Genomic DNA, 26,027 nt, shown 5'->3' on the forward strand with positions numbered 1-26,027 from the left:
CAATTTTGAATTCCATGAAGGCAGATTATTGTTATTTTTAAACATTTTATTAAAGTTTTCTTGGTCTCTTTTTTCAAGTTACATTTTCCATAGGTCAGTTTCATTTTTTGAGACATTAGGGTTACATTAGGAAGAAAAAAGGGGAGAAGAGGTGGAGGGGGCCATGGTGGGTGGGGGTGGGGTCGGGAGGCGATATTTCTATTTTGCTTAATGTATGTGTGGGTTTTTGTGTCAGTGTCGCTTGTGCAGGTTCTCTTTGCTATTCGCTTTTTGTTCCTTTGGTGGTGAGAGAAATTGTGGTTGGCCTACAGTGCGGTTGTTTGTTCGTGATTGGCTGTGCTGAACTTGGTCTTCGTGTGTGAGTGGTGTGTGTGTGTTTGAATCGGGTTAGCCATATTGATTCGTATGTTGTTGGTGGACTCTTGTCACTGTCTTGTTGGGCTGTGTATGTGATGAAGGGGAGCCATACCGGGGTGACCCTCTGCTCAGGAGGCTTCGGGAGGCTATCCCTGAAGCCAGGAGAGCAAGAGGGATCTATCCCTTTTCAGCAGAAGCAACGTGAAGCCTGCATTCGCTCCATAAGACACACACACACATTTCCCCTTACTTTTTAGGAGGGGAAAAGTGTGTCTTATAGTGCAAAAATACGGTAAGTTCTTAGCCCAAGGTACCACTGTATGGTGGTACCTCAGGTTACATACGCTTCATTTTACATACGCTTCAGGTTACAGACTCCGCTAACTCAGAAATAGTGCTTCAGGTTAAGAACTTTGCTTCAGGATGAGAACAGAAATTGTGCTCTGGCAGTGCGGCAGCAGCAGGAGGCCCCATTAGCTAAAGTGGTGCTTCAGGCTAAGAACAGTTTCAGGTTAAGTATGGACCGCCGGAACGAATTAAGTACTTAACCCGAGGTACCACTGTATTGTTACAAATCTATTTATGAATTTTTATCCCACCTTTCCAATGCATCTGCATTACTGAAGGTCACTTTAAATCCCAGCATCACAGAGTCAGAAACTACATAAACGGAGTCACTTACACATCACTGTTTGAGGTATACACGCTGTAATTTAGGGACTCAATCGCCATCCATCGCACTGGAAGCCTTCCCTAGAACAATGAATTTGTAATGGTGTTACAGCCTCTCACAACAGTTCTGTTCTGATGCATTACCAGAGTCCCCTAACCCAGAATGGCTTTCCCCTTCATTTTTATAGTTAGACTTCTTTGTAAGCAGCCCTTTGCAGACTGGCTCCCTGCCCTTAAATTGATGGATACTTCCCCCGTGTTTGTTTTTTGTTGTTCCCCCATGCACAAGAGAACCAGGGATGCATCTAGAGTGGCAGTGGTGAAGGTTTTCAAATCTGTACATTGTGAAGTTTGCACTTTGATCTTGCTCCTGCATTGATGAACTCTGACGTTTGTGGAAATGCAAAACTCATCTCAACTTTTGTCACATGTAGCAGCTGGTTCTCCAACTCTGAATGGGTGAAATCTAAAAATAGCAAAAGCTGAAAACTTCCCCCTTAACTGTCCACTGTCCCAGTCCTAAACTATTAGACTTTAGGCTTAAGTCCCAGTAGTTTCAACAGGACTGCAGCCTTTGTCCTCTCAGATGTTATAGGAAGCTCCATTTTTAATTTCTGCTGCTTCTGAAGAGGAATTTCATTTTTTTACAGGTAATATCAAAGGGCAGGTGTTACCTCTGCGCAAGAAACATAGCTGACAAATTTGGTCTTTCTTACCATTGTCTTTTTAACATAAACCTCTTGGCCTCTAGACAGTCCAAAATCTGCTATTTTCGCAACATAGTTTTCTCCAACCAAGATGTTCCTTGCTGCCAGATCCCGGTGGATAAACTAAAGGAAACAAAAACATTGCTGCTTTTTCTCTCTCTTCCCAAAATAGAAAATGTTTGTCCTATCTTTCTGATGTGTGCATCACACATTGCAAAGGCTTATTGCAACTTAAGCCCTGTGCATACTTCACGGGCTTTTGGCTGGTAATTATGAGGTCGCAGAACCTGTAGCCCTCCAAATATTGCTGAACTCCAACTAGACAGCCTGGCCAATGGTCAGGGATGATGAGAGGTGTGGTTGTTGTAGGGCAGGCAAACTCGGCCCTCCACATGTTTTGAGACTACAATTCCCATCATCCCTGACCACTGGTCCTGTTAGCTAGGGATGATGGGAGTTGTAGTCCCAAAACATCTGGAGGGCCAAGTTTGCCTATGCCTGTTGTAGGGGAAGAGGCAGGCTATTCAAATGCAGGGGGGCCAGACTTGAGTAAAGCTTGCAGGCTCAGTCAGGCCCTCCCTTCCTCCAGCTTACAATCCATATGCCTGCGTGTGATTGGCCAATTAGGCAGGCAGGCAGTATTCAATCTCCCCGGCCGTCAGAGGGGAGCCAGGAATCCACCGGCCGAGCAGTTCCTGTCAGGGGGCTCTGGCGGGAGGTGACAGTGCCCCACAGCGTTACTGCACCTAGGAAGTAGGTCAACGGACTTCCTCACCCCCGTCGCTGATAGAGTTGCTACTTTTGGTCTGGCAAAATACAGGACAGAACGGAGTGGGGGACTGCATACCTTGCTAGTGTCCCAGACTGGGACAACCCATTTTTTATCACAAGAGCACAGTGGCCATTTGGGTTCCCATGATCTCGTGCGATTTCGTGGTGCAATTCCCTGCCCCCCCCAAAGTGCTTTCTCCCACTGCATGTGAATTCGTGCAGTGCCTCCAAAGTCACATATGTGGGTGCTGTGTGTAAAAAAGATCTTTTTTCAAGTGTGGGGAGCACGGTGCAAAATCGCAACGAAAATGGGCACCGTGCTCTCGCGACAAAAAAACCCAGCAAGATGGCCTCCTGGATTTTGGCTTCAAAGTGTTGGAGAGTATGGGGCAGAGAGACAGAGGGAGAATCAGCAAAACTGTATCCTGTATTGATTCATATATCCTATATCGATTCCATGATAGCATTTTTACATTGAAATATTACACAAGATGGGTGGCAACCCTAGTGGAAGACTCGGTAAATAACTTGCATTAGCAAAATGAAACAAAGCAACCTACCTGTTTTTGACTCAGGTAGTCCATCCCCCGGGCCACATCCGCTGCAAAGTGCAGTAGCTGCTGTGAGGAGAGTGTGGAGGCTGTGCTGTTGGCAATGGCAAAGGCCGGGTCGGTCTCTAAGACCCTGCTCTTCCTCAAGAAGTCTAGCAGGTTTCCGTGGGGAGCATATTCAATGGCGAGGTAGAGGTACCCTGGCATAAAACAGTGAGGAGTTCAGAGAGCCTGTGCGAAAAATGTTGGCCTTCCAAATTTAGGAGTCTTGGAGGCAGGGATTCTTGAAGGGTTTGGGGGGCCCAGAGCATTTTCCCCCTCCTCACCCCAGCCCCAAATGAAGCTGACCAAAGGTTTTCAGTTCTCTCTATGCTATCCCTGCAGGATGAAAGGTTCTAATGCAAATCCTATCCTACCCACAACTTCTCTTGCCTTCAGTGTTTCCAATACAGTGGCACCTCAGTTTTTGAACAACTTGGAACCCGAACGCTGCAAAACCAGAAGTAGGTGTTCCAGTTTTCAAACTTTTCCCCAGAAGCTGAACGTGCTCCGTTTTGAGTCCTGAGCTTCCGTTTTTACTGTCGCCTTCCATTCAAGCCTTCCATTTCTGATTGCAGTGTTCTGAGGTGATATTTGGAGCTTATATTTGGTGCTTTTATTTTTGATATTTACTCTGTGTTTTTTGTTTTTGAGGCTTTCTCGGTTAATTTGTTTCTGTGCCTGTGTGGAACCCAGTTCAGCTACTGTTTGATGGATTTATTGATTGATTGTGTGACTGTGGAAATGGATAAAAGCCTCCCATCCAATGACTATCATCAGTGCAGGTAAGAATAAATTTAAATTTTTATCATCTACAATACTGTTTATTTTATAGTAAAGTACATTATTGCTTTCATTTTATGGACCAATGGTCTCGTTAGATAGTAAAATTCATGTTGAATTGCTGTTTTTCGGGTTGTTTTTAAAAGTCTGGAACGGATTAATCCGTTTTGCATTACTTTCTATGGGAAAGTGTGCCTTGGTTTTGGAACGCTTTGGTTTTGGAACGGACTTCCGGAACGGATTAAGTTTGAGAATCAGAAGGTCAGTGGTTCAAATCCCCACGATGGGGTGAGCTCCCGTTGCTCTGTCCCAGCTCCTGCCAACCTAGAAGTTCGAAAGCACGCCAGTGCAAGTTGATAAATAGGTACCGCTGCAATGGGAAGGTAAATAGCATTTCCATGTGCTCTGGTTTCCTTCACAGTGTCCCGTTGCGCCAGAAGCAGTTTAGTCCTGCTGGCCACATGACCCAGAAAGCTGTCTGTGGACAAATGCCAGCTCCCTCGGCCTGAAAGCAAGATAAGCGCCGCAACCCCATTGTCACCTTTGACTGGACTTAACCGTCCAGGGGTCCTTTACCTTTACTCTTTTTTTTACTGCACTGGCTGAAACTTTAAAACAGGGCAAAAAGCAGCAACACTCCCAGTTCATTGCTGGGCAGGATTCAAAGGGATGCTTCTTTCTTACAAAGCCGTCAAAAGCTTGAGGCCAGGATATCTGGAAGACTGCCTCGTTCCATATGATCCTGTCCACCCAAGGCATTCTGCATCAGTGTATATGCTATGCATCTTGCCACTCTCAGAAGCACAACTGGTTAAGAAAGAGCCTTTTCTGCTTTGGCAAGTGACAGTTTTCGAGTCCTCACCAGAGAGAAAGGATTCTTCTTGAAGATCTGTGCTTTCATATTCTGGAAGAGCTGCCTTTGTGTTTGTGTGGTGCCTGAAGCATATCATCAAACAGGAATATATATATATATATGTGTGTGTGTGTGTGTGCGCGCGCGCATGCCTTTTTGTGTTTAAAAAATTGTGCAACCTGTCTACCTGTGCACAAATTCCAGCTGATCCTATTTTGAATATGTTTTAAAACAAATGTAGCCACAGAACTTTAAAACAAACACCTATAGAAAAGCATTGTGGCAGGTGAGAGCTGGGAAGATTCAGAATGTAGATTTAATTGTGACTGAGAGCTCTGTGTATACACACACACACACACACACACACACACACACACAACATTGTTGTTGTTGTTTTATTTCCCTTTCCTCCTTTTTCTTCCGTTTCTCTCTCCCTCTTTTATCCTACTTCTTTTTCTGTATTTTTGAAATCATTTTTAAACTAGTTGGGTTTTCATTGTCTGGTATGTTGAAAAGCATTGTACCTCGGTGTTCGCATGCTCCCAAAAGGTTGATGATGTTGGGATGATGTCCAAGTTTACAAAGTACTTCCAGTTCCCCAGCAAAATCTCTGTGATCATCCTTGGAGGCATATTCTGCAAATTAAAAAAAGAAAGTGCTGTGCATCAGTTACTCCTACAATGCTTACCATGTGTTTGTTTAATGCACCTGATGAAATGCGCTTTAGCCCACAAAACCGTATGTCATAATAATTTACCGTATTTTTCACTCTATAGGACACACTTTTCCCCCTCCCAAAATTAAGGGGAAATCTGTGTGTGTCCTATGGAGCGAATGCAGGCTCCTTGGCTTCAGCGATAGCAACGCGAAGCCTCCGAAGCACAGAGGTGGCGCTCCCTCTGCGTTCCGGAGGCTTCGTGTTGCTTTTGCTGAAGCCTGGAGAGCGAGAGGGGTCGGTGCGCACCGACCCCTCTCGCTCTCTAGGCTTTGGGTTCCTTTTACTGAATCCAGGAGAGCAAAACTCTCCTGGCTTCAGCAGAGAGGGAGAGCTGCGCAGCGCCCCTTCAGCCAAGCAGGAGGAGAAATGGAAGGGGCTCCGTTTCTCCTGCCGCTTCACTGAAGGGGCGCTGAGCAGCGAGGGGCAGATTTTTTTCCCCTTGTTCTCCCCCTCTAAAACAAGGTGCATCCTATGGTTGAGTGCATCCTATAGAGCGAAAAATACGGTGTTTTTTAAATGTGCTTCCAGGTGAAATTTGGTCACATGCCCAGAAGTTCAGGTTGACCCTCTTGCTCAATACCCCTCTCCCCAAATAGACTTCCTACAGTAAGGAAAGTGATGGGGAAGATTCGCTAGAAAGCGTGGGATAAGAATTGTTTGACACTGGGCTCATCCACGCTCTCCCTTGATCCTCCTTGTACAGTATGCTACTTGCACCTTCCAATTTTTTATTTTTTTTTGGTGGGGGGAGAACCATATGATGTTCCTGCTGGAATGGTGACATGTTGATTTTTCTTAAGTTTAAATTTGCTTTCCCATTAACGATGGACAAAACATATTTGAAAAATGCGGATTTTCAGCTGTTGGCGAGCCCGCTATGTCAAACAATATTCCCACAGGGAAGTGGTTAAGCAGATCCAGACCCTACAGACAGAAAGAGGACTTTGAATAATAAAAAAGGGGGTAAAGGTTTCATGCCCACTTTTTAAGCTTTGTGTATAGATGTTTACGTTAGTGTAACTTTTAAAAACTCACTTGTGTTAAGATGAACAAGGTCCAAAAAATGGATTATTAAGATTATAAGGACATGCATGAACAAGCATTAAACAATGAAACTAAGAGGGGAGGGGAGGGAAGTCAAGCAAAAATTATGGTTTAAATATTTTTATTATGATGGTTTTTTCTTTTCGTTTCTTTTCTCATTTTTTCTTTATATATTGTTGTTTTATGTTTATTTTTGATGTTATATTTTTGGAAAATTAATAAATGGTCATAAAAAACTGATCCTACTGCTTCTCTTCTCATTCCCACTTTTTTAAAAAAGAACTGCATCCAGGCTCTGTTACATGCTTTTGCATATAATACGGTTGGCCCGTTAAGCCAACATTTAAAAGACCATGATTCGAGGCCAGGTATTAGCAACCTTCAAATCTCTCCTACAGATTTGCCGCCTTAAGAGGCTCCCGCAAAGACTCACCCTTCATCCTTTTAATGGCTGCGTCCATTCGCAAGCCATCCTTCTTGATTCGTGCTTTGAGAACTTGGCCAAAGTTGCCTTCTCCAATCACATCCTGAAATTTGATGTCATTCCACTCCAGAACTGGGTAGATTGTGGGTTCTGGGCTATTTTTGGCTTTCCGGCTCAGAGTAAGAGTTCCTGAATTGAACTGCACAGCTGGCTCATCTCTCTGGGGGGAAAAGTTAGGCAAACACTATTTAGTGGTTGGTACAGAAGAAGATAGGGACGCGGGTGGCGCTGTGGGTAAAAGCCTCAGCACCTAGGGCTTGCCGGTCGAAAGGTCGGCGGTTCGAATCCCCGCGGCGGGGTGCGCTCCCGTTGCTCGGTCCCAGCGCCTGCCAACCTAGCAGTTCGAAAGCACCCTCGGGTGCAAGTAGATAAATAGGGACCGCTTACCAGCAGGAAGGTAAACGGCGTTTCCGTGTGCGGCTCTGGCTCGCCAGAGCAGCGATGTCATGCTGGCCACGTGACCCGGAAGTGTCTCCGGACAGCGCTGGCCCCCGGCCTCTTGAGTGAGATGGGCGCACAACCCCACAGTCTGTCAAGACTGGCCCGTACGGGCAGGGGTACCTTTACCTTTACCTTTTTACAGAAGAAGATAACAACTCAGAACGGGATGCATTAAAAGCATATTTATGTAATCTTGTTGTGTGAAGTGGTGTTGTTCTGTGAAGATGAAGTTTCTCTAAAATGAGTTAAAAAACACCACTTGTATCGGTGTGCAGCAGAATAGGTTTTCCTTGGCTTAAAAGCACCCATAAACATATAGTCAATTTAACTGACCGAAGGAAAGTAGGCAAAGATTTTCCAGAGGGAATATGAACCTGCATTGCAGGAATACCTGTGTGGAATGAATCCTGTTATATCTGGTTACTTTTATTATATCTGCATGAATTGGTATAATTCCTCCTAATTTTTACTAGGTGCAGCCCACCCATCTGGTGATTTGTCAGTGGGTTTGGTTTTTGTAAAGTATCACCACTTAGGGTAACAATCAAGGTTTTACGTAAGTTACAAGCAAAACCAATTTTGATACAGGAATGTTTAGGGGAGGGGAATAATCATTTCCTATTTTGGGAGTCCCGTGTTAACAGTTCTGTGTGACACCTTTAAGATTAACCAATTTGAAATGGGAAACGCTCATCAAACTGTATTTGAAAGGGTTAAGGTAAAGGTACCCCTGACCGTTAGGTCCAGTCGTGGATGACCCTGGGGTTGCACGCTCATCTCGCTCTATAGGCCGAGGGAGCTGGCGTTTGTCTGCAGACAGCTTCCAGGTCATGTGGCCAGCAGGACTAAACCGCTTCTGGCGAACCAGAGCAGTGCACGGAAACACCATTTCCCTTCCCGCTGGAGTGGTACCTATTTATCTACTTGCACTGTGTGCTTTCGAACTGCTAGGTTGGCAGGAGCAGGGACCGAGCAACGGGAGCTCACCCCATCGCGGGGATTTGAACCACCAACCTTCTGATCAGCAAGCCCTAGGCTCTGTGGTTTAGACCACAGTGCCACCCGTGTGTACTCTTTACTTAATGCCTCATTCGCAGATCTATCCTCAAGGAAAACCAAAGGACTTACAACCACGTTTTGGAAGGCCTGGGCCATTCGCCGCTGGAAATTTGCACGCTTTAGCTGCAGCATGATGAAAAAGGCCAGCAGAATTGTCAGGCAGGTCATCCCTGCAGAGCCCAAGATAGCAATCAGTAGCATTCTCCCTCCTTTGTGCTCAAATGGAACTGTGGGAACTATATGCATTAAAATAAAATAATAAATCAAAAGAAGTTGAATACAGTACCTCATCGACAAATACTAGAACCCAAATTTTACATAAAATCAAAGGCAGGGGAATATTGGTGCGAGCTAATTAAAGCTAGATGCCTTTATGAAACCAGAGGGATGTAAGGGACTCACTCACATGCTTCAATGGACTTTAGGTTTTCTGGATTGTTGCCTATAATCCATTTTGGCAGAAGTGGGTCCGAACAGTGCATTCAACCTGACTGCATAATTTTCCTGCGGTGCTTTAACTTGTGTTTCTTACACCCTGTCTTTGTATCTAGTGCTGACAATATTCTATTTCCAATTGCCTGCTCTAGAAAGCATCGGTATTGAGAGCATAACTGCAGACCACAGGCAGTAAAGTTTGATAAAAGTTCTGCAAAGGAGTTTGCCTCCATTCGCATGAGTGAAGTTCTGCTCGTGGGAAATTAGGGTCTATAATGTCCTAATTATACATAAGCCACATACACACAAATGGCAAAACAGCAGCAGTTAAAGCATCACCATGGAAATCCTATCAACCACAACATGCATTTTGCAGCTTTTGCTGGGACTCAATTCATTTGGAATAAACATGCGTAAACTTGCTCGGTACATGAGATGTTCTGATCTCTGCTAAAACTAACCTTTCATTTCTGGGAGGGTTTTTAGTTCAGCTGAAAGATTATCACTTGGCCCGACGTTGTTCTGTGCCCTTATCTGAACCACATATTCGGTGTTTGGTTCAAGACCCTTGAGGTGGTACTGGGTGACGGTAGTGTTTTTTATGGTGACATCGATGTGGTTGTGCTCTGTCTTGCCACGGCCTTTGTAGCTGAGGATGATGGAGGAGATGGAATGCCCGACCGCAGTCGACCAAGAGATGACAGCCGAGGAGTCGGTGACATTTATAATTGTGAAGTTATCAGGTGCAGGGGGACGTTCTAGCAAAGAAACAAGTGTATTAGCTTCTGTTTCGCATCACACTGCGCATCCACTACGAAAAGTCACGTGGAGTTGTTTTCATCACTCGCAATGATTCAGGAATTGAGCTGGCCTTGTGAGTTCAAAACTTGGCAACAACAAATAAAATAGTATATAGTGCCACCTTGGTTCTCGAACGTAATCTATTCCGAAAGACCGTTCGAGTTCCGAAATGTTTGAAAACCAAGGCGCAAAGGGCGGTCTGCATCTGCAATTGAGAAAATTGAAAAACACGCAGCGGAAGCCATTCGACTTCTGAGGCGTGTTCGAAAATGGAAGCATTTACTTCCGGGTTTTCGGCGTTGGGGTTCTGAAAAGTTTGTCAATGGAGACGTTCAAGAACCGAGGTACCAGATTTATAAGTGGGACTTACTTCTGAGGAAGTGTGCATGGGATTGCAGCCAGGGGTGCTGACTTGCCCCCCCATTGAGGGTGCCTGGAGTTGTGTGACATCATACACATGACATCATGCACCCCTCTGAGCGTCCCACCCCTGGCTGGTGTGTGAGCGCTTTCCCCTGCAGTGGGGGATGGGTACGCTCCCCCTCAATATTGGGGAGGCTCAGCCCCCTGCCCACAAATATTAAGGCGAGCGAAGCCCCTTCTGCCCCCTATAGTTGCTGCCCCTGATTTCAGCCTGTTAAAATACTGTGAGCCCTAGCTTGCAAAAGATTTTATTTTTATTTTTGGAGAGGTCGTTCTGCCATTTCTATTGATGCACTCCTTAATCCGCAGCCCCCTGAGCTGCATCTTACACCATGTTCTTCTCTTTAACTTTTAATGGATGCAGCATGTTCAACTGATGATTTCAGCAAGCACTCTGACACATCTTCAAGAACTTCATGTGGGATAATACCTCCCAAATGTTTTGCAGGTAAAGTGTTAGCCTGTTTCACATGTGGGCTAATGCAGAACCAGTCTGAAATGCAGAACCAGTTGTTCCAGGAAAGAAACCAGTTTCTCAAGAAATGCTTTTCAGGGGCAAAATAATAATAATAATAATAATAATAATAATAATAATAATAATAATGATGATGCAGTAGCTCTACCTTGTGTGTGGACTATGTAGACAAAAACAAGAGTACAGTCTCCAGTTATTCTAGAATAAAATGCTTTGTAGATGCAAGCCCTACTAAGTAATTTTGTGAGCTTCCCTGGGACCTTCTTAAGCTAAAGAAAAGAGTTTTTAAAATGCTTTTGATAAATCAGTGTCTCTTTAAAAAACAACAACAACCGAAAACCCTCCTCCGCTGAGGTTTTGGCACTATGCAAAGTTATTTAAGCTGCATTAATTGGTGGATTTAAAAGGCAAGTTAATAATGAAATTAAAAGTACCTAAGAATCGTTTCATCAATTGACAGATTTAGAAGTTAGGGAACGGTATTGGCCCTGGTGAGGAAATATAATTATGAGCTCCGTGAATTCCTGAAATAAATTTTCCTTTCAAGATACTTGAGCGTGAATGAAGTGAGGAGCGTGAAATGCCTTTTGCTGCCACTAGGTGTCAGCAGGCACTCAGTTATTATGAGATCTCAGGGCGATTCACAGCATAAAAATACAAGAGGGGGGAAACCCACAAAACATACATAATAAAAACAAAAACAAACCTATGACCTCCCTCTCCCCGCTTCCACAACACATTTTAAAAGGGTCTTGGATGTAATCAACCCAAGGCCTGGTTGAAGAGGAACAGTGAGCCTCCCTGGGGAGAACATTCCACAAATGGGGAGCCACCACAGAGAAGGCCCCGTTCTCGTGTTGTCACCCTCGGGACCTCACGTGGAGGAGACACACAAAGAAGGGCCTCAGAGGATGATTTCAGGGTCCAGGGAGGTTCCTATGGAAAGAGGCGGTCCTTAAAGGTATGGCGTTCCTGAGCCGTTTGACCTCCCTGACCCATTGACCATTCTGGCTGAGGCTGATGGGAACTGGAATCCACGATGCCAGGAGCAAAGGAGGTTCCCCAGCCCTGGGGTGGACCATGCTGTACAAATTACAAATGAGACCTGCTAGGTCATCCAAAGTGTTAGACTTGTTAGACTCTCCCTTCACTCACGGTCACTGAAGGTCCACGCGTCCAGATAGTCGCTCCATTCTCCTTCGGACTTGCTGTTCACACGGACTCTGCACTTGTAGTGGTGCCTGGGCTCTAGATTCTTGATGACCAGGGTGGAGTTGTTTCCCCCCAGCCGATCGGTCATGGGGAAACCCCCGTTCTTATCATCCACGCTCTTACACTGCACTTCAAGTTGGACGTCCTCTCCCACCTGCTGCCCCACCGGCTGCCAAGAGAAGGTCAGCGCCGTCGTGCCTTTAGGAACGAGGGAGAGGCCCCTTGGCGGAGGGAGGCCTTTAGAGAGTCATGAGAAGGAATGTTAATGCCCTTGGAACCCCTCAGAGCAAAAGAAGAACCTGCCAAGATGATGCCAAGAGTCCTTTGTGGTCCGCCATCTTGTTCCCCACTATGGCTGCCCAGGGGTTTCCAGAAAGCACAGTAGCAAGGTGCGGAGGGCCTCCTCTGTGTCCCTAGCATTTAGCCTCTGAGAGCCCATTGAGCTATCATGGTTATTTATTTTTATTTAAGATAACCACCATTACCCACCACTACCCGGCCTCGGCCCAGTATACCTGAAGGAGCGTCTCCTCCCCCATCATTCTGCCCGGACACTGAGGTCCAGCTCCGAGGGCCTTCTGGTGGTTCCCTCCCTGCGAGAAGTGAAGCGACAGGGAACCAGGCAGAGGGCCTTCTTGGTGGTGGTGCCTGCCCTGTGGAATGCCCTCCCTTCAGATGTCAAGGAAATAATGCAGCTCATTGGTTAGTCTGGAGAATGCTCAACCACAAGCTTGTTTTGGATGACACTCTAAGCCAAGCCACGGGTCAGCTCTGTACAGCTGCAAAGTGATGAAGGAGGTGCAAAGTTATCACAATCTCCTCCCCAGGAGCTTGCACACCTGGATGTTATTTATTTATTTATTTATTTATTTCTTATTATTATTATCATTATCATTAGAATTTATACACCACCCTATACCTGGAGTTCTCAGGATGGTTCACAAATAAGATCACAATATATAAAATCAAATTATAAACAACAACCCAATAAAAAACCTCCAAAAGGGGCCACATTCTAAAAGGGTATTGGATGTCAGTAAGATCAACCAAAGGACTAGTGAAAAAGGAACGTTTTTGCCTGGCGCCTAAAGGTGTATAGTGAAGGCACCAGGCGAACTTCCCTGGGGAGAGCATTCCACAGACAGGGAGCCACTGCAGAGAAGGCCCTGCTCTCGTGCTGCCACCCTCCGGACCTCTCGAGGAGGAGGCACACGAAGGAGGGCCTTGGAAGATGATCTCAGGGTCCGGGTAGGTTCATATGGAAAGAGGTTTTGTGGTCCTGAGCCGTTTAAGGCTTTTAAGGTCAAAACCAGTTTGACTTAGCATGATACGCCACTAGGGCACAGTAACAAAGCGTGAGATTGTATACAATGTACTCTTTAATGGCTCTAATTCAAATTATTGTTATTTTTACTTTAAAAACACACACCAGCATGCTCAATTTATCGCTTTTAGGTACCGGTAAATACCTTTTCCACATGCAAATGGCTATGCACAGTGCTATTTTTCTAGAAGAAGGGGTGCCAGAGCTCACCATGAGCTTTCTCCCTTATTCTCTCAGAATAGCAGTTGCGCCCACCCGAGAGGTGCCAGAGCTGAGTTCCAGTGAGCTCTGGCTGGAAAAAAAGCACCTGGCTATACAGTGGTACCTTGATTCTCAAACAGAATCCGTTCCGGAAGTCCGTTTGACTCCCAGAATGGTTCAAAAACCAAGGTGCGGCTTCCGATTGGCTGCAGGAGCTTCCTGCACTCAATTCGAAGCCACTGCGGACGTTCGGCTTCCAAAAAACGTTCGCAAACCGGAACACTCACTTCTGGGTTTGTGGAATTCGGAAGCCGATTTGTTCAACTGAGCCGTTCGGGAACCAAGGAAGCACTGTACATGCGCACAATGTAGCCACAGGTAGGAAGACAGTTGTAAGATATTGAGCATCCCCTTTATGAAAATGGTCTGAAGACCTGCATACCAACAGCAGCTGTAGTGAAACTGGCCTCTGGCCCAGGATGCCCAACGCCTTTTTCTCCTCTGCGAGTCAGCCGGACACAGAAGGAATATTCTGTTTTGGGTTCCAGATCGCTTAACTTCCAGATCCTTTCAGTGACTGCATTTGAAAGGAGGAACAACAACAGAATTACATGCACTGCTAAGTGATAAGGGAAGATAGAGTTGTAAACAAATATACTTCTTTTGCTCAAAGGTTGTGTGATGTTTAGTGAGGCGCATGTGTTCTGGTTGGCTGTGTAGTTCTGAGGGAGTTTTCCTCTGTATGTTTGGTCATATGTCTCCCTGCTACGTACAGGACCTGATCTAAGAAAGACAAAACCTCTTTGCTCCTTTCTTCTCAACTAGGTTGCTCAGTAAAGTATTATCGGGACTTTTCTGCTTGGACTCTGCATTTTAAAGATTTTAATGCTTTGGGGAACAATGTAAAAACCTATTTGCCAGAGGTAGGACTGGGGACATACCACAAGCAGCGCCTTTGTGGGATTCAATACAAGTTTTGTGCTTTAATTGTAACCTTGTTGAGACCGTTTTTGATGTATTGTGATGAATAAAGATATAATACGGAGGGGGGGGAGGAGGAGGAGGAGGCATACTGACGTCATGCACGCATGCTGCAGGGCATGCGCACACAGCGGGGTCATATGGCGCGGCCCCAATGCAACCTCAACCACGGCAAGGCGGCGCATCAACTGCGAGCACTCTGCTAAACACAAACAGTGTACCGACGTGTGATGCTAACCATTGGCCCACGACCCAAACCAGGGTTAACTGCATCAGCATTTTAACACTGCAAAGCCCGTATCAGTGGTGGTAATAATAATAATAATAATAATAATAATAATAATAATAATAATAATATATTATTATTATTTATTATTTATACCCTGCCCATCTGGCTGGGTTACCCCAGCCACTCTGGGCGGCTTCCAACAAATATTAAAGATACAATAAAATTTAAAATGTCACACATTAAAAACTTCCTTGAATAGGGCTGCCTTCAGATGCCTTCTTAATGTCAGGTAGTTGTTTATTTCCTTAACATCTGATGGGAGGCGTTCCACAAGGTGGGTGCCACTGTTGGGGGGATTTGAATATTCACTGAGGGGGTTCTCAACCAGCCCATGCAAGAGTTTCTTTTCAAGTAATAGTAATAATAATAATTAATAATAAAATTTATTATTTGTACCCTGCTCATCTGGCTGGGTTTCCCCAGCCACTCTGGGCAGCTTCCAACAAAACACTAAAATACAATAACCTATTAAACATTAAAAGCTTCCCTAAACAGGGCTGCCTTCAGATGTCTTCTAAAAGTTTGGTAGTTATTTTTCTCTTTGACATCTGATGGGAGGGCATTCCACAGGGCGGGTGCCACTACCGAGAAGGCCCTCTGCCTGGTTCCCCGTAACTTGGCTCCTTGCAGTGAGGGAACCACCAGAAGGCCCTCGGCACTGGACCTCAGTGTCCGGGCAGAACGATGGAGATGGAGACGCTCCTTCAGGTATACTGGACCGAGGCCATTTAGGTAGACCTAAAGAATCCTGGGAATTGTAGCCTGGTGAGGGGCTGAAGACCCTCTGCTAAAATTCTCCCTCATGGAACTGTAAGAAGAACTTTGATGGATCAGTGTCTTGTCTTCAGTGGTTACAAGCTCACAAACAGGAAATGAGTGCCCTAACCCCCTTTCCAGTTTTTGTCCCCCCACAACTGGTGGCTGAAGACAGGATCCTGAAAGTAGCAAGCAGCCATGATACTCAGAAGCTACTGACCAAAGTGTCCAGATCGTTTGGGGGGAAATAAAACAATGGTAGCGCCTACATGTGGCCTATATGAAGAAGCAGAAACTCTTGTGATAAACTCTTACCTTCCAAGGTCTTCCACTGAAATTTGGCGGTTTTGTAGAGAAGCTGCGTTGAGACAATCGGTCCATCCCCGCTATATATATCAGCATTTGTATCAATGAGGAGAAAATTATGTCCTCTTTCTACCAGTGTTGGAGCTTTTTGAGGCATGGGAAGAACTGGTCAAGAAGATGAATTGTTTAACAACATCAAAAATAGTAATGAAGCTTTTTTTCTGTCTCCTAAATTATCAGGAGGCATGCAATGGAGGAATACGATTATTATATTTATTCTGCTGCTCTGCCTTAGAGGGAGTAATCCTCATGTCATTTTGTCCTGATACATCCTTTCAGAATGTGAGCCCCTAGTATGGAATCTACAGAAACCTGTTATTCATACATTGCAAGACAGAGTGATTAGTTTCCCCATCAGAAATGGTAACTTATGAAACAGCTCTTGAAACGGGTGACATTAGAGAGCAGTGGAGACCGATCTATAGTTGGCTCTGCCTCTCTTTGGCTCTGTCTCCACCTACTGTTGACCTCCTGCCTTACACCCAACAGACATCAGCCACCACGGATAAGAGGCCTCTCTGGTTTCAAGCACCAGGTTTGGCGATGCATTTTAGGGTGTGCTCGATTTCGGTCACGTGACTAATGCCACTACAGCTAAGAGACCGAGTCATTTACTTCCCATTGGCCATCATGGCTGAACTGATTGCCCATCTTCCTTTTCAGGCAAGGTTCTTCTCCCTCTGTCTCCCCATTCCCTTTCTCATACTCATTCCATTTTTCTTTCCAAAGAAAATCAAGTATCCCTACAGTTGATCGGACTCCCTGACAGCAATGCTCTCCGTGTCATTTGGTCGAAAGCTACTGTTCTTCTCTAACCCAAAACTGTACTCAAGTCAACGTTGGGTGACTGTTGTTGATCTTCTTTGCCAGTGACTCATTTTGTCCTGTTATGCAGGCAAGACTCAAAGGGCCTTTAAGATCTGTGGGCATTTACATCTGTCAGATTTAGCTGACTGCTTTCTCAGTTCTTTGGTTTCCTTGACAACTGAAATTATTTCCAGAGGCCTCTGCTTCTGGGCATTCTCATTAGTATGAGAAACCAAGCACCAAAGTCATATAGTGTTTACCAGACTGGATTCTGGGGGAAATTCCCTCCTCCTCTTTGAGGGCATTTTCTACTTCAAATCAACATTTCAGCAAAACTCATGGCTTGCCCTCAGAGGAACTACACCTGACTCTTAAGGGTGCATCACCATTGAATATCAACAAAGATTTACCAATCCATTAATTAATGCATGCCTATTGCAATCAATGATGGGACATGAGTGGCGCTGTGGTCTAAACCACTGAGACTAGGGCTTGCCAATTGGAAGGTTGGTGGTTCGAATCCCCACAATGGGGTGAGCTCCTGTTGTTCGGTCCCAGCTCCTGCCAACCTAGCAGTTTTGAAAGCACACCAGTGCAAGTAGATAAATAGGTACTGTTGCGGCGGGAAGCTAAATGGTGTTACTGTGCACACTGGCTTCCACCACAGTGTCCTGTTGCACCAGAAGCAGTTCAGTCCTCAAAGTGCAAGTAGGGAAGGTAAATGGCATTTCCGTACACTGCTCTGGTTTCGCCAGAAGTGGCTTAGTCATGCTGGCCACTTGACCCGGAAGCTGTACGCCGGCTCCCTCGGCCACTAAAGCGAGATGAGCACTGCAACCCCAGAGTCGTTCACGACTGGACTTAACTGTCAGGGGTTCTTTACCTTTACCTTTTTATTGCAATCAACATCATTTAAGTGCATACTTAGGCCGCACTGATTTGGGTGAGATATTTTGGTGTAGTCAAGTCTGAAGTCAGACGGTTATCAGTTACCTTTAACTGTGACTTGGAAAGGTTGTTCCACCATGCCCGCCACTGTCTCAACAATGTAGACCCATGTTCCAGAATCAGAAGGCTGGACTTTTTCAACATGAAATGTGGCTTCTGTAACTTCTGACTGGTTTCTATTTGCCACTTGTTTAGGCTAAAACAGCAAACAATAGAAACAAATTATTTAAATTAAGCATGTGCAGACCTCACTCATAACAGTTCACTGGATTTACTGACACCTCTTTTTTTATCTTTTTTCCCCTCCCCCCTTTTTTGCCTTCCTTGACATTTCTTAGATATTTTGACCAAGCAGGTTACTCCAAAAATTCACCTAGAAATTTCATTTAGGTGAATTTTGAGCCTGTTCAAATGGGCTTTATTCTATATTTTTGGGGTGGGGTGGGAAGTGTCATTCAAAAACAAATGGAGCCTTTGAATGTTGCATATCAGCTGAGGGCTTAGTAACGCACTTAAAAGGATATCTTGTTTATTTGGTCACAGTATTTGAGGAATCACTATGCTGCAGGATAGGGCTACCACACTTTTAATAGTCACATCTGCTGAAATCCTCTCTTCCATGCCGTTATTAAAAGTGCAGGATGAGCTTTTATTTTTATTATGTATTTTCTGTTTTTATGTAGTAATTTTATGTTGTGAATCACCCTAAGATCTATGGGTATAGGGCAGTACACTAATAAACAACAACAACAACAATACAGCTCCTGCACACTCAAAAGAGGGAACTGATCAGCACCTTACCTTAAGGACCGTCCCATCTTTTTTTATCAGTTTAATTTCTTCTTTTGTAGGAAGTGGCTTGCCGGTAGCTATGCAGCTAGATCTGAACTCCGAACCGGCATTGAGCTCCACAGCGCCAGGCAAGTTCTTTATCTCAGGTGATTCATCTGCTGCACCTGTGTGTGAGGGAGATAAAAGAATTTACAGCATGCTATGTAGGTTGTTCATTCTCACCAGAGATAGAAGGGATCTGGCCTGGTATCCCTGGCTCAGTTTGGGGAAAAACACGCTATCCTATTTGCAACCAGGAAGCTAAGAAACCAGGGTTGATAGGTTTAATTGGATTAATCAGCTTATGATAGCAGACCCTCCAAGTGTCCCTATTTTCCAGGGACATTCCTAGATTTACAGAAGCCGTCCAAGTTTCTGCTTTGATCTCAGACTATCCTACTTTTCCTTAGGATGTCCCTATTTTCATCAGAGAAATGTTGGAGGGTATGGACTTATGCGACCCCCAAGCCAAGGAAATACAACTTTTAGAAGACATCTGAAGGCAACCCTGTATAGGGAAGATTTTTAAAAATGTTTTATTATGTTTTCATATACGTTGGAGAAGGGACACGGGTGGCACTGTGGGTTAAACCACAGAGCCTAGCACTTGCCAATCAGAAGGTCGGTGGTTCGAATCCCCACAACGGGGTGAGCTCCCGTTGTTCAGTCCCTGCTCCTGCCAATCTAGCAGTTCGAAAGCATGAAGTGCAAGTAGATAAATAGGTACCACTCCGGTGGGAAGGTAAACGGTGTTTCCGTGCACTGCTCTGGTTCGCCAGAAGCGGCTTAGTCATGACCCGGAAGCTGTACACCGGCTCCCTCGGCTAATAAAGTGAGATGAGCGCCGCAACCCCAGAGTCAGTCACGACTGGACCTAATGGTCAGGGGTCCCTTTTACTATATACATTGGAAGCTGTCCAGAGTGGTTGGGGCAACCCAGTCAGATGGGTTGCCCCAATAATAATAATAATAATAATAATAATAATAATAATAATAGAGTAGTCTAGGATGTCCCTATTGGAGAGTACAGAGTTATGCAAACCCTGAGCCGAGGAGATAACTAACTATACAGCCTTTAGAAGACATCCAAAGGCAGCCCTTTACTGAGAAGTTTTTAACACTTAATGTTTTATTCCGGTTTTATATATGTTGGAAGCCGCCCAGAGTGGATGGCAACCCAGTCAGGTGGATGGGGTATAAATAATAAAATGATTATTTTGTTTTGTTTTGTTTTGTTTTGTTTTGTTTTGTTTTATTATTGACAAGTCTAGGACATCCCTATTTTCATCGGAGAAATGCTGGAAGCTATTAGCATGTTCTCTGCCACTGAGCTACGGCAAGCAAGTTTTGGCAAAGAGAGAGAGAGAGAGATAACAACCTTCGTACGAAGCACAAAAGACTTTTGTTGCACTACAGTGTTACCTTTGCTTTACCTTCTTTTTCACATTCCAGACCGTGCCAACCCACGTGGCAGATGCAGCCCTTAAAGCTGTCGCACGTTCCCCGGTTGCTGCAGCCGTTGCACTTGACTTTGCAGTCGGGCCCATAAAAACCGGGCTTACACCCTGCAAGAACACACAGGCGGGATAAGAGTTAACCGTGTGGCATCAGATAAAAGGATCATTCTGGATCTCATGAATCAGGTGACTGCGTCAGCTTGTTAAGAGTTATCTGCTTTGAGCATTTCTGTGTGTACTGGGGACACGGGTGGCGCTGTGGTCTAAACCACTGAGCCTCTTGGGCTTGCTGATCAGAAGATCGGTGGTTCGAATCCCCGCAACAGGTGAGCTCCCGTTGCTCTGTCCCAGCTCCTGCCAACCTAGCAGTTTTGAAAGCACACCAGTGCAAGTAGATAAATAGGTACTGTTGCGGCGGAAAGGTAAATGGTGTTACTGTGCACTCTGGCTTCCGTCACAGTGTCCTGTTGTGCCAGAAGCAGTTTAATCCTGCTGGCCGCATGACCTGGAAAGCTGACTGTGGACAAACACTGGCTCCCTTGGCCTGAAAGCGAGATGAGCACCTTGGATCAAATCTATGCTTCCAGGTGCCGTAAGAAAGCTGCAGAGATAGCGCAGGATAGTGTGCACCCTGGAAATGATCTCTTTCAGCTTCTGCCTTCTGGAAGAAGGTACAGGGTTATAAAGACTAGGTCTAGCTGCCTGAGAAACAGTTTCTATTCAAATGAGATTTTGGTTTTAAACACGGTGTAAGGTAGTCTCTGTGGGAGTATATTTTATTTAATTATGGGGTATCAGAGTTTTTAGGGGGCTAACTAGGTTGAGATAGCTGGGACAGCAGGCTTGTTGGTTTCTGAATGTCTGACAAACAAACCTAGCAATCTGGCCTACAGTCTGCTTTTAAGTGACTTTTTGTCCCTCCCACTGCCCCCCCACAACACCTTCACACATCACCAGTGTAAAAGCGTGTATATGATTTTACCTTCATCACACTGCAGTCCGTTCCATCCTGAGGCACACGAACAGCCGTATGGGTCAGGCAGGCAAAACATAAAAGATTTGCAACCTGACTTTTCTTTACAGCTCTCTTGGCAAGCCTTGCCAAATTTGTTTTCTCCACAAGCTGTAAATGGAGAAGAAAAGTGTCAGACCAATGAAGTATCCCTCTTATGACTCTGCAAGGTATGGTAAGTTATAAATCCCGCCCCCTTCTTTATTGAAATGCTGGTCTTCCTGGTTTCTGATTTTCCCAGTCATTTTCGCCATCTCCGCAAAGCCCATCAGTTTGGTCTGCCATTCCTCTCTGGCGGGAACGTGGTCTTGCTTCCATCTCTGGGCTAACTGGCTTGTTTCTTCATAGCACATGGGGCCAGTTCAATACATTTTGGCGCCTGAGACGAACACCAAAATGGTGCCAGCTTCCCTCCCCAACCAGAGAAGAGAGGGCAAGTAGAGATCTACATCAGGAACAAGGGTGGAACGAAGATCTACATCACAAACAAAGCAGGAATAAGGATCTACATTGGGTACAAAATGGCGTGAGGAGACTCAGATTTGTCAAGAGGCCACTGCAGAGCAGTCATGGTGGCCAATGAGGCAGCTGATCTGGCCTCCAAGGCATACGCCACAGCAGCAGGCAATGCATTCCTCAGAGGCTGGATCTGCTGCCCCGTGAACCCTGCCGCCTGAGGCACTTGCCTCACCTTGCCTCATGGGTGGGCCGGCCCTGACTGTGCACCACAGGTAGGAGAGGGGCAGATTCAACTGAGCAAGCATGCACCAGTTCACTGCTGCTTCACGGTAAGGACAGTTTACGGTTTACCATGACGCGCAAACTAGGCGAATGCATGAATGAAATGTGGAACTCAGTAATTTCCATAACAAACAATTTGTCAAGCAGAGGCATGACCAGGCGTAGGCAAACTCGGCCCTCCAGATGTTTTGGGGCTACAATTTCCATCATCCCTGACTATTGGTCCTGTCAGCTAGGGATGATGGGAGTTGTAGGCCAAAAACATCTGGAGGGCCGAGTTTGCCTATGCCTGGTCATGAACATTTGGAACGGCTGAAGGTTAACGTTCTACCTGTTGGAAAAAAATGTATTGTACAGTGGTACCTTGATTCTCAAACGCCTTGGTACTCAAACAACTTGGAACCCAAACACTGCAAACCCAGAAGTAAGTGTTCCAGTTTACAAACTTTTTTTGGAAGCCGAACGTGCTCTGTTTTGAGTGCCACACTTCCGTTTTGAGTGTTACACTGAGGCCTGTTTGTTTTTGCTATTTATTTTGTGTTTTTGTTTTTGCGGCTCTTTTTGTTTTGTTTTTGTGACTGTGTGGAACCCAGTTCAGCTACTGATAGATTGATTGTGTGGCTGCAGTACATCACTTATTGCTTTCATTTTATGGATCAATGGTCTCGTATAGATAGTAAAATTCATGTTAAATGGCTGTTTTAGGGGTTGTTTTTAAAAAGTCTGGAACGGATTAATCTGTTATGCATTACTTTCTATGGGAAAGCGCGCCTTGGTTTTGGAATGCTTTGGCTTTGGAACAGACTTCTGGAACGGATTAAGCTTGAGAATCAAGGTGCCACTGTACTTTTGAGAAAGGAAGATTTTATCTGCAGCGTATGCTTTCATTTTTGAATGTTGCGACGTCTCTTACCCTTTTCGCACGTTTTCCCCATGAATCCAGGGGGGCAAATGCACTCCCCAGTATCTTCATGGCAGATGCCGTTGTTCTTGCACTCTGGACAGTGAGAGCTACAGTCGGGTCCCCATTTTTCAGATGCACACCCTTCGTGGAAAAGTGTCAGAGTCAGTGAGGGAAATAATACAGAGATCCTGAGCCAAATACAGCGCTCTGTGGGTGTTTGTGGTTTTTTTAACAGGTGTCTCATGTAAAAGCTTCTACAGCACCACCCAGCGCTGCTCTGTTTCCTCCTCTGCTAGGAGTGCTTTTAAATGTGTTTTAAATTTATGGTGTTGATGTGTTCTGAGATCAACCACGTTGTGTTCTGCTGTTTGTTTTTAAATATTGATTAAGCATTCAGAAAGAACAGTTCCTTACACGTACGTTTCCTTCGTAACTGTTTACAGCTATGTTTTCCCCCCCTAAACATGTGTGACTTTGGGTCTATTAAGGGGGGGTGAAATGGCATACAAATTGAAAGAACACGTGAGAGAACAAACCAGCAAGCATGGGTTTTCCTGTCCATTTAAACTTGGCCTTGTTGTATTCTAACTATCAGTTGTGCCTCCCCTGCTACAAGGTTTCGGTAAAAATAAAAAGAGAACATTGACGTTTTGGCTTTTTTCTGCAAACCATCACTTGCTCCTTTGCCACGCAAGTTACAAAATCGGACCCACCTGTACCCTATTTCCCTCACCTGGCAGCGTACCAGTTCTACACCCCTCCAGCTCTTCATCTAAGAAAGATACATATAAAGATAAAGGTACCCCTGACCATTAGGTCCAGTCGTGACCGACTCTGGGGTTGCGGCGTTCATCTTGCTTTATTGGCCGAGGGAGCCGGCGTACAGCTTCCGGGTCATGTGGCCAGCATGACTAAGCCGCTTCTGTTGAACCAGAGCAGCGCACGGAAATGCCGTTTACCTTCCCGCCGGAGCAGTACCTATTTATCTACTTGCACTTTGACATGCTTTCAAATTGCTAGGTTGGCAGGAGCAGGGACCGAGCAACGGGAGCTCACCCTGTTGTGGGGATTTGAACCGCCAACCTTCTGATTGGCAAGTCCTAGGCTCTGTGGTTTAACCCACAGCGCCAACCTACTACCATTATTACAAAGGCTATAGCAACAGCTAGAGAATCAGCTCTGCTAGCTGTTATTTCCCCTTTCCCCTTTAAATTCTGGGTTGTCGGTTCATCGTTTCTACCTTGCTGTGTCTTAATTAGTATTTAACCAAATCGCCCTGGGATTCAGATCGGACGAAGGGAAGTTTAAAAGTCGAATTAAATTAATAAACACACAACTTTGCTCGTAACTAAATGTCAGCCCCGTTAATTTCAGTGGGTCTGCTCTAAGCACAACTAAGTCCTGATCCAACTCTTTGTGTAATAATAATAATAATAATAATAATAATAATAATAATAATAATGATGATTTATTATTTATACCTAGCCTATCTGGCTGGGTTTCCCCAGCCACTCTGGGCAGCTCCCAACAGAATAATAATAATAATAATAAAGTGATAAAACATCAAACATTAAAAACTTCCCTAAACAGGGTTCTTTTCAGATGTCTTCTAAAAGTCAGATAGTTGTTTATTTCCTTGACATCTGATGGGAGGGCATTGCACAGGGCAGGTGCCACTACTGAGAAGGCCCTCTGTGTGCACAAGTCCAAGGCTTTCTGTATGTAGTTGTTTTAACTTAAGAAGAAGCGGATCAAATCTTACTTCTTACTATCAGCCTAGTATAAGCTGAAGTGAAGTGGCTTCCTCCTATGTATCTGACAGAGTACACCGCTGAATCTTGAGTCTGGTCATTCTGCAAGGACACTTTTAGCACTTCTGGGACTTCGTGCCTGAGGACAGAAGATATGAAAGACCCTGTAGTGGAGAGAAGAGCCCATAAAAACATAACTGACCAGAAGATAGACGGAGGAAAAGGGCTTGCCAGGTTAAAGGAGAGGAGTGAGGACTCTCTGAAGGACTTCAGGGTGCCTCATACCTCAGACATGAGATTTCCCATAAGATAAACTTTTCAAGAGCACACATTCAACTAGCAACAATCAAGATATCAAGAGAGATAAGAGGCTCATTTCAGACAGGCACTTACCCAGCAAAGGAGTGCCTCTCCTTTCTAAGACATGCACTCATAATTCATCATTTTCAATACACCTGCTCCTTCCCCACACCTGATGACACCTGAGGAACCCTTAATAAGAGGCCACCTAGGAGTCTTCTCAGATCATAGACTGAACCCTGCATCATATCAACACAGGTGCTCACGTGTTAACCATAAAAGCAGGAAAAAAAGGTAGATACCATTTTTATAGATAACTGCATCTTCTTCCTTAACAACCTTTCTGATGAAGGGAATGTCCACAGGTTCTCCGCGGTTTGTGGTAATGGTTAAAGCCACTGGAAGAAAGGTAGCTAAAATGAAAAAATAAAGGGTGGGGGGGGGGTAAAGGTTTGAATGAAATGTGCATTTGCTCTAATAAACTTTACCTCTTTGCTAGTCCTTCAGAACAGAAGGTGGAAATGTGATATACTGGGGGAGCAATCTAAATGTGAAAAGATGAGGCACCTCAATCCATAGCTTGCTCTCTCTTTTGGAAACTCATATAAACCCTCCAGAAAGGGGGGCGGGGGGCGGAAGCATAACAACAATGAATACTTTGGCAATGATCACCAGAAAAGATAAACAAGTTTGTTGCAAATGATTCCACAAGCCAGCCTTGCAGGGTTCATCTATGAAGGCTGTTTGGAGTTAGTTAGTTTTTTTAACAAAAAAAATTACTTTGGAATAAAACATGTTTCTTTTTGGCTTCCTTGAGTCCCACCCATCAAACCAGCCACCCCAAAGCCCTAGTCCTTTTGTAGGTGTTGTTTAGTTTATCTGCAAACTCTTGGGTTCACAGTATTGTTGGACTGGAAAGGAATCCACCTTCTTTAGTGGGCTCTGTTCCAACGTATTTTTAGCTCGTGGCCTATATTTGAGTTAATTCATTAGTTTACAAATGGCCTGGAACTCACTATTCAGAGAGGAACAATAACTGGGCTTTGGAGCAGAGGGCTGTTTGCATCACATGTCGATTAGCATCTTGGCCAAGGATACAAAGGTTCCTTGAGGTATATACACAAGCACTTCCGTGCACAATGAAATTTCGCTGGAGTTGGCTTTCCCAGCCGTTACTCCTCCCCTTGCCTTGAAACGGTGGTCCCAAAACACCCCTGCTTGTTTCAGAAGCAGTTTCTTTGCCGCCTCTATTTATTTCAAATGCACCTGCTGTTATTGAAGTAATGCACACAGTGACTTGCGATCACAATCACACACAGTCTGTAGTCTGCTGGCAGTAGGAGTTCAATATGGGTATGTCTTTAAGTTAACATCTTACATTAAAAACCTGACAGTACCAAACTATCGAAGGCTTTTTACCAAAGCCAGACTAAATGTCTTTCCTTCTGCAGTGTTGGATGGCAGGTTGAGAGGAGCTCCCTACTAGGACAGATTTTGCTTGTGTGCTCAAGACATCGATTCCATAAAACATATT

General features: G+C 44.9%; 1 protein-coding gene across 1 annotated transcript in view; it reads right to left on the reverse strand.

Moving 5' to 3' along the window:
- TEK (TEK receptor tyrosine kinase) overlaps positions 1 to 26,027 on the reverse strand; it is a 47,253-nt gene that overhangs the window by 4,579 nt on the left and 16,647 nt on the right. Inside the window, exons 3-19 of the mRNA XM_083718488.1 lie at positions 24,796 to 24,906; positions 24,205 to 24,357; positions 22,452 to 22,583; positions 20,768 to 20,908; positions 19,762 to 19,893; positions 18,299 to 18,453; positions 17,543 to 17,693; positions 15,692 to 15,847; positions 13,793 to 13,927; positions 11,769 to 12,062; positions 9,376 to 9,672; positions 8,549 to 8,715; positions 6,929 to 7,139; positions 5,258 to 5,368; positions 3,068 to 3,258; positions 1,746 to 1,859; positions 1,040 to 1,110 (exon numbers count right to left, since the gene is read on the reverse strand). Coding sequence (XP_083574614.1) covers positions 1,040 to 1,110; positions 1,746 to 1,859; positions 3,068 to 3,258; positions 5,258 to 5,368; positions 6,929 to 7,139; positions 8,549 to 8,715; positions 9,376 to 9,672; positions 11,769 to 12,062; positions 13,793 to 13,927; positions 15,692 to 15,847; positions 17,543 to 17,693; positions 18,299 to 18,453; positions 19,762 to 19,893; positions 20,768 to 20,908; positions 22,452 to 22,583; positions 24,205 to 24,357; positions 24,796 to 24,906 — 2,722 coding nt within the window. The remainder of the gene's footprint in view (positions 1 to 1,039; positions 1,111 to 1,745; positions 1,860 to 3,067; positions 3,259 to 5,257; positions 5,369 to 6,928; positions 7,140 to 8,548; positions 8,716 to 9,375; positions 9,673 to 11,768; positions 12,063 to 13,792; positions 13,928 to 15,691; positions 15,848 to 17,542; positions 17,694 to 18,298; positions 18,454 to 19,761; positions 19,894 to 20,767; positions 20,909 to 22,451; positions 22,584 to 24,204; positions 24,358 to 24,795; positions 24,907 to 26,027) is intronic.

Source organism: Podarcis gaigeae (genome assembly GCF_964106915.1).
Source record: "Podarcis gaigeae genome assembly, chromosome: 17".
NCBI lineage: Eukaryota > Metazoa > Chordata > Lepidosauria > Squamata > Lacertidae > Podarcis > Podarcis gaigeae.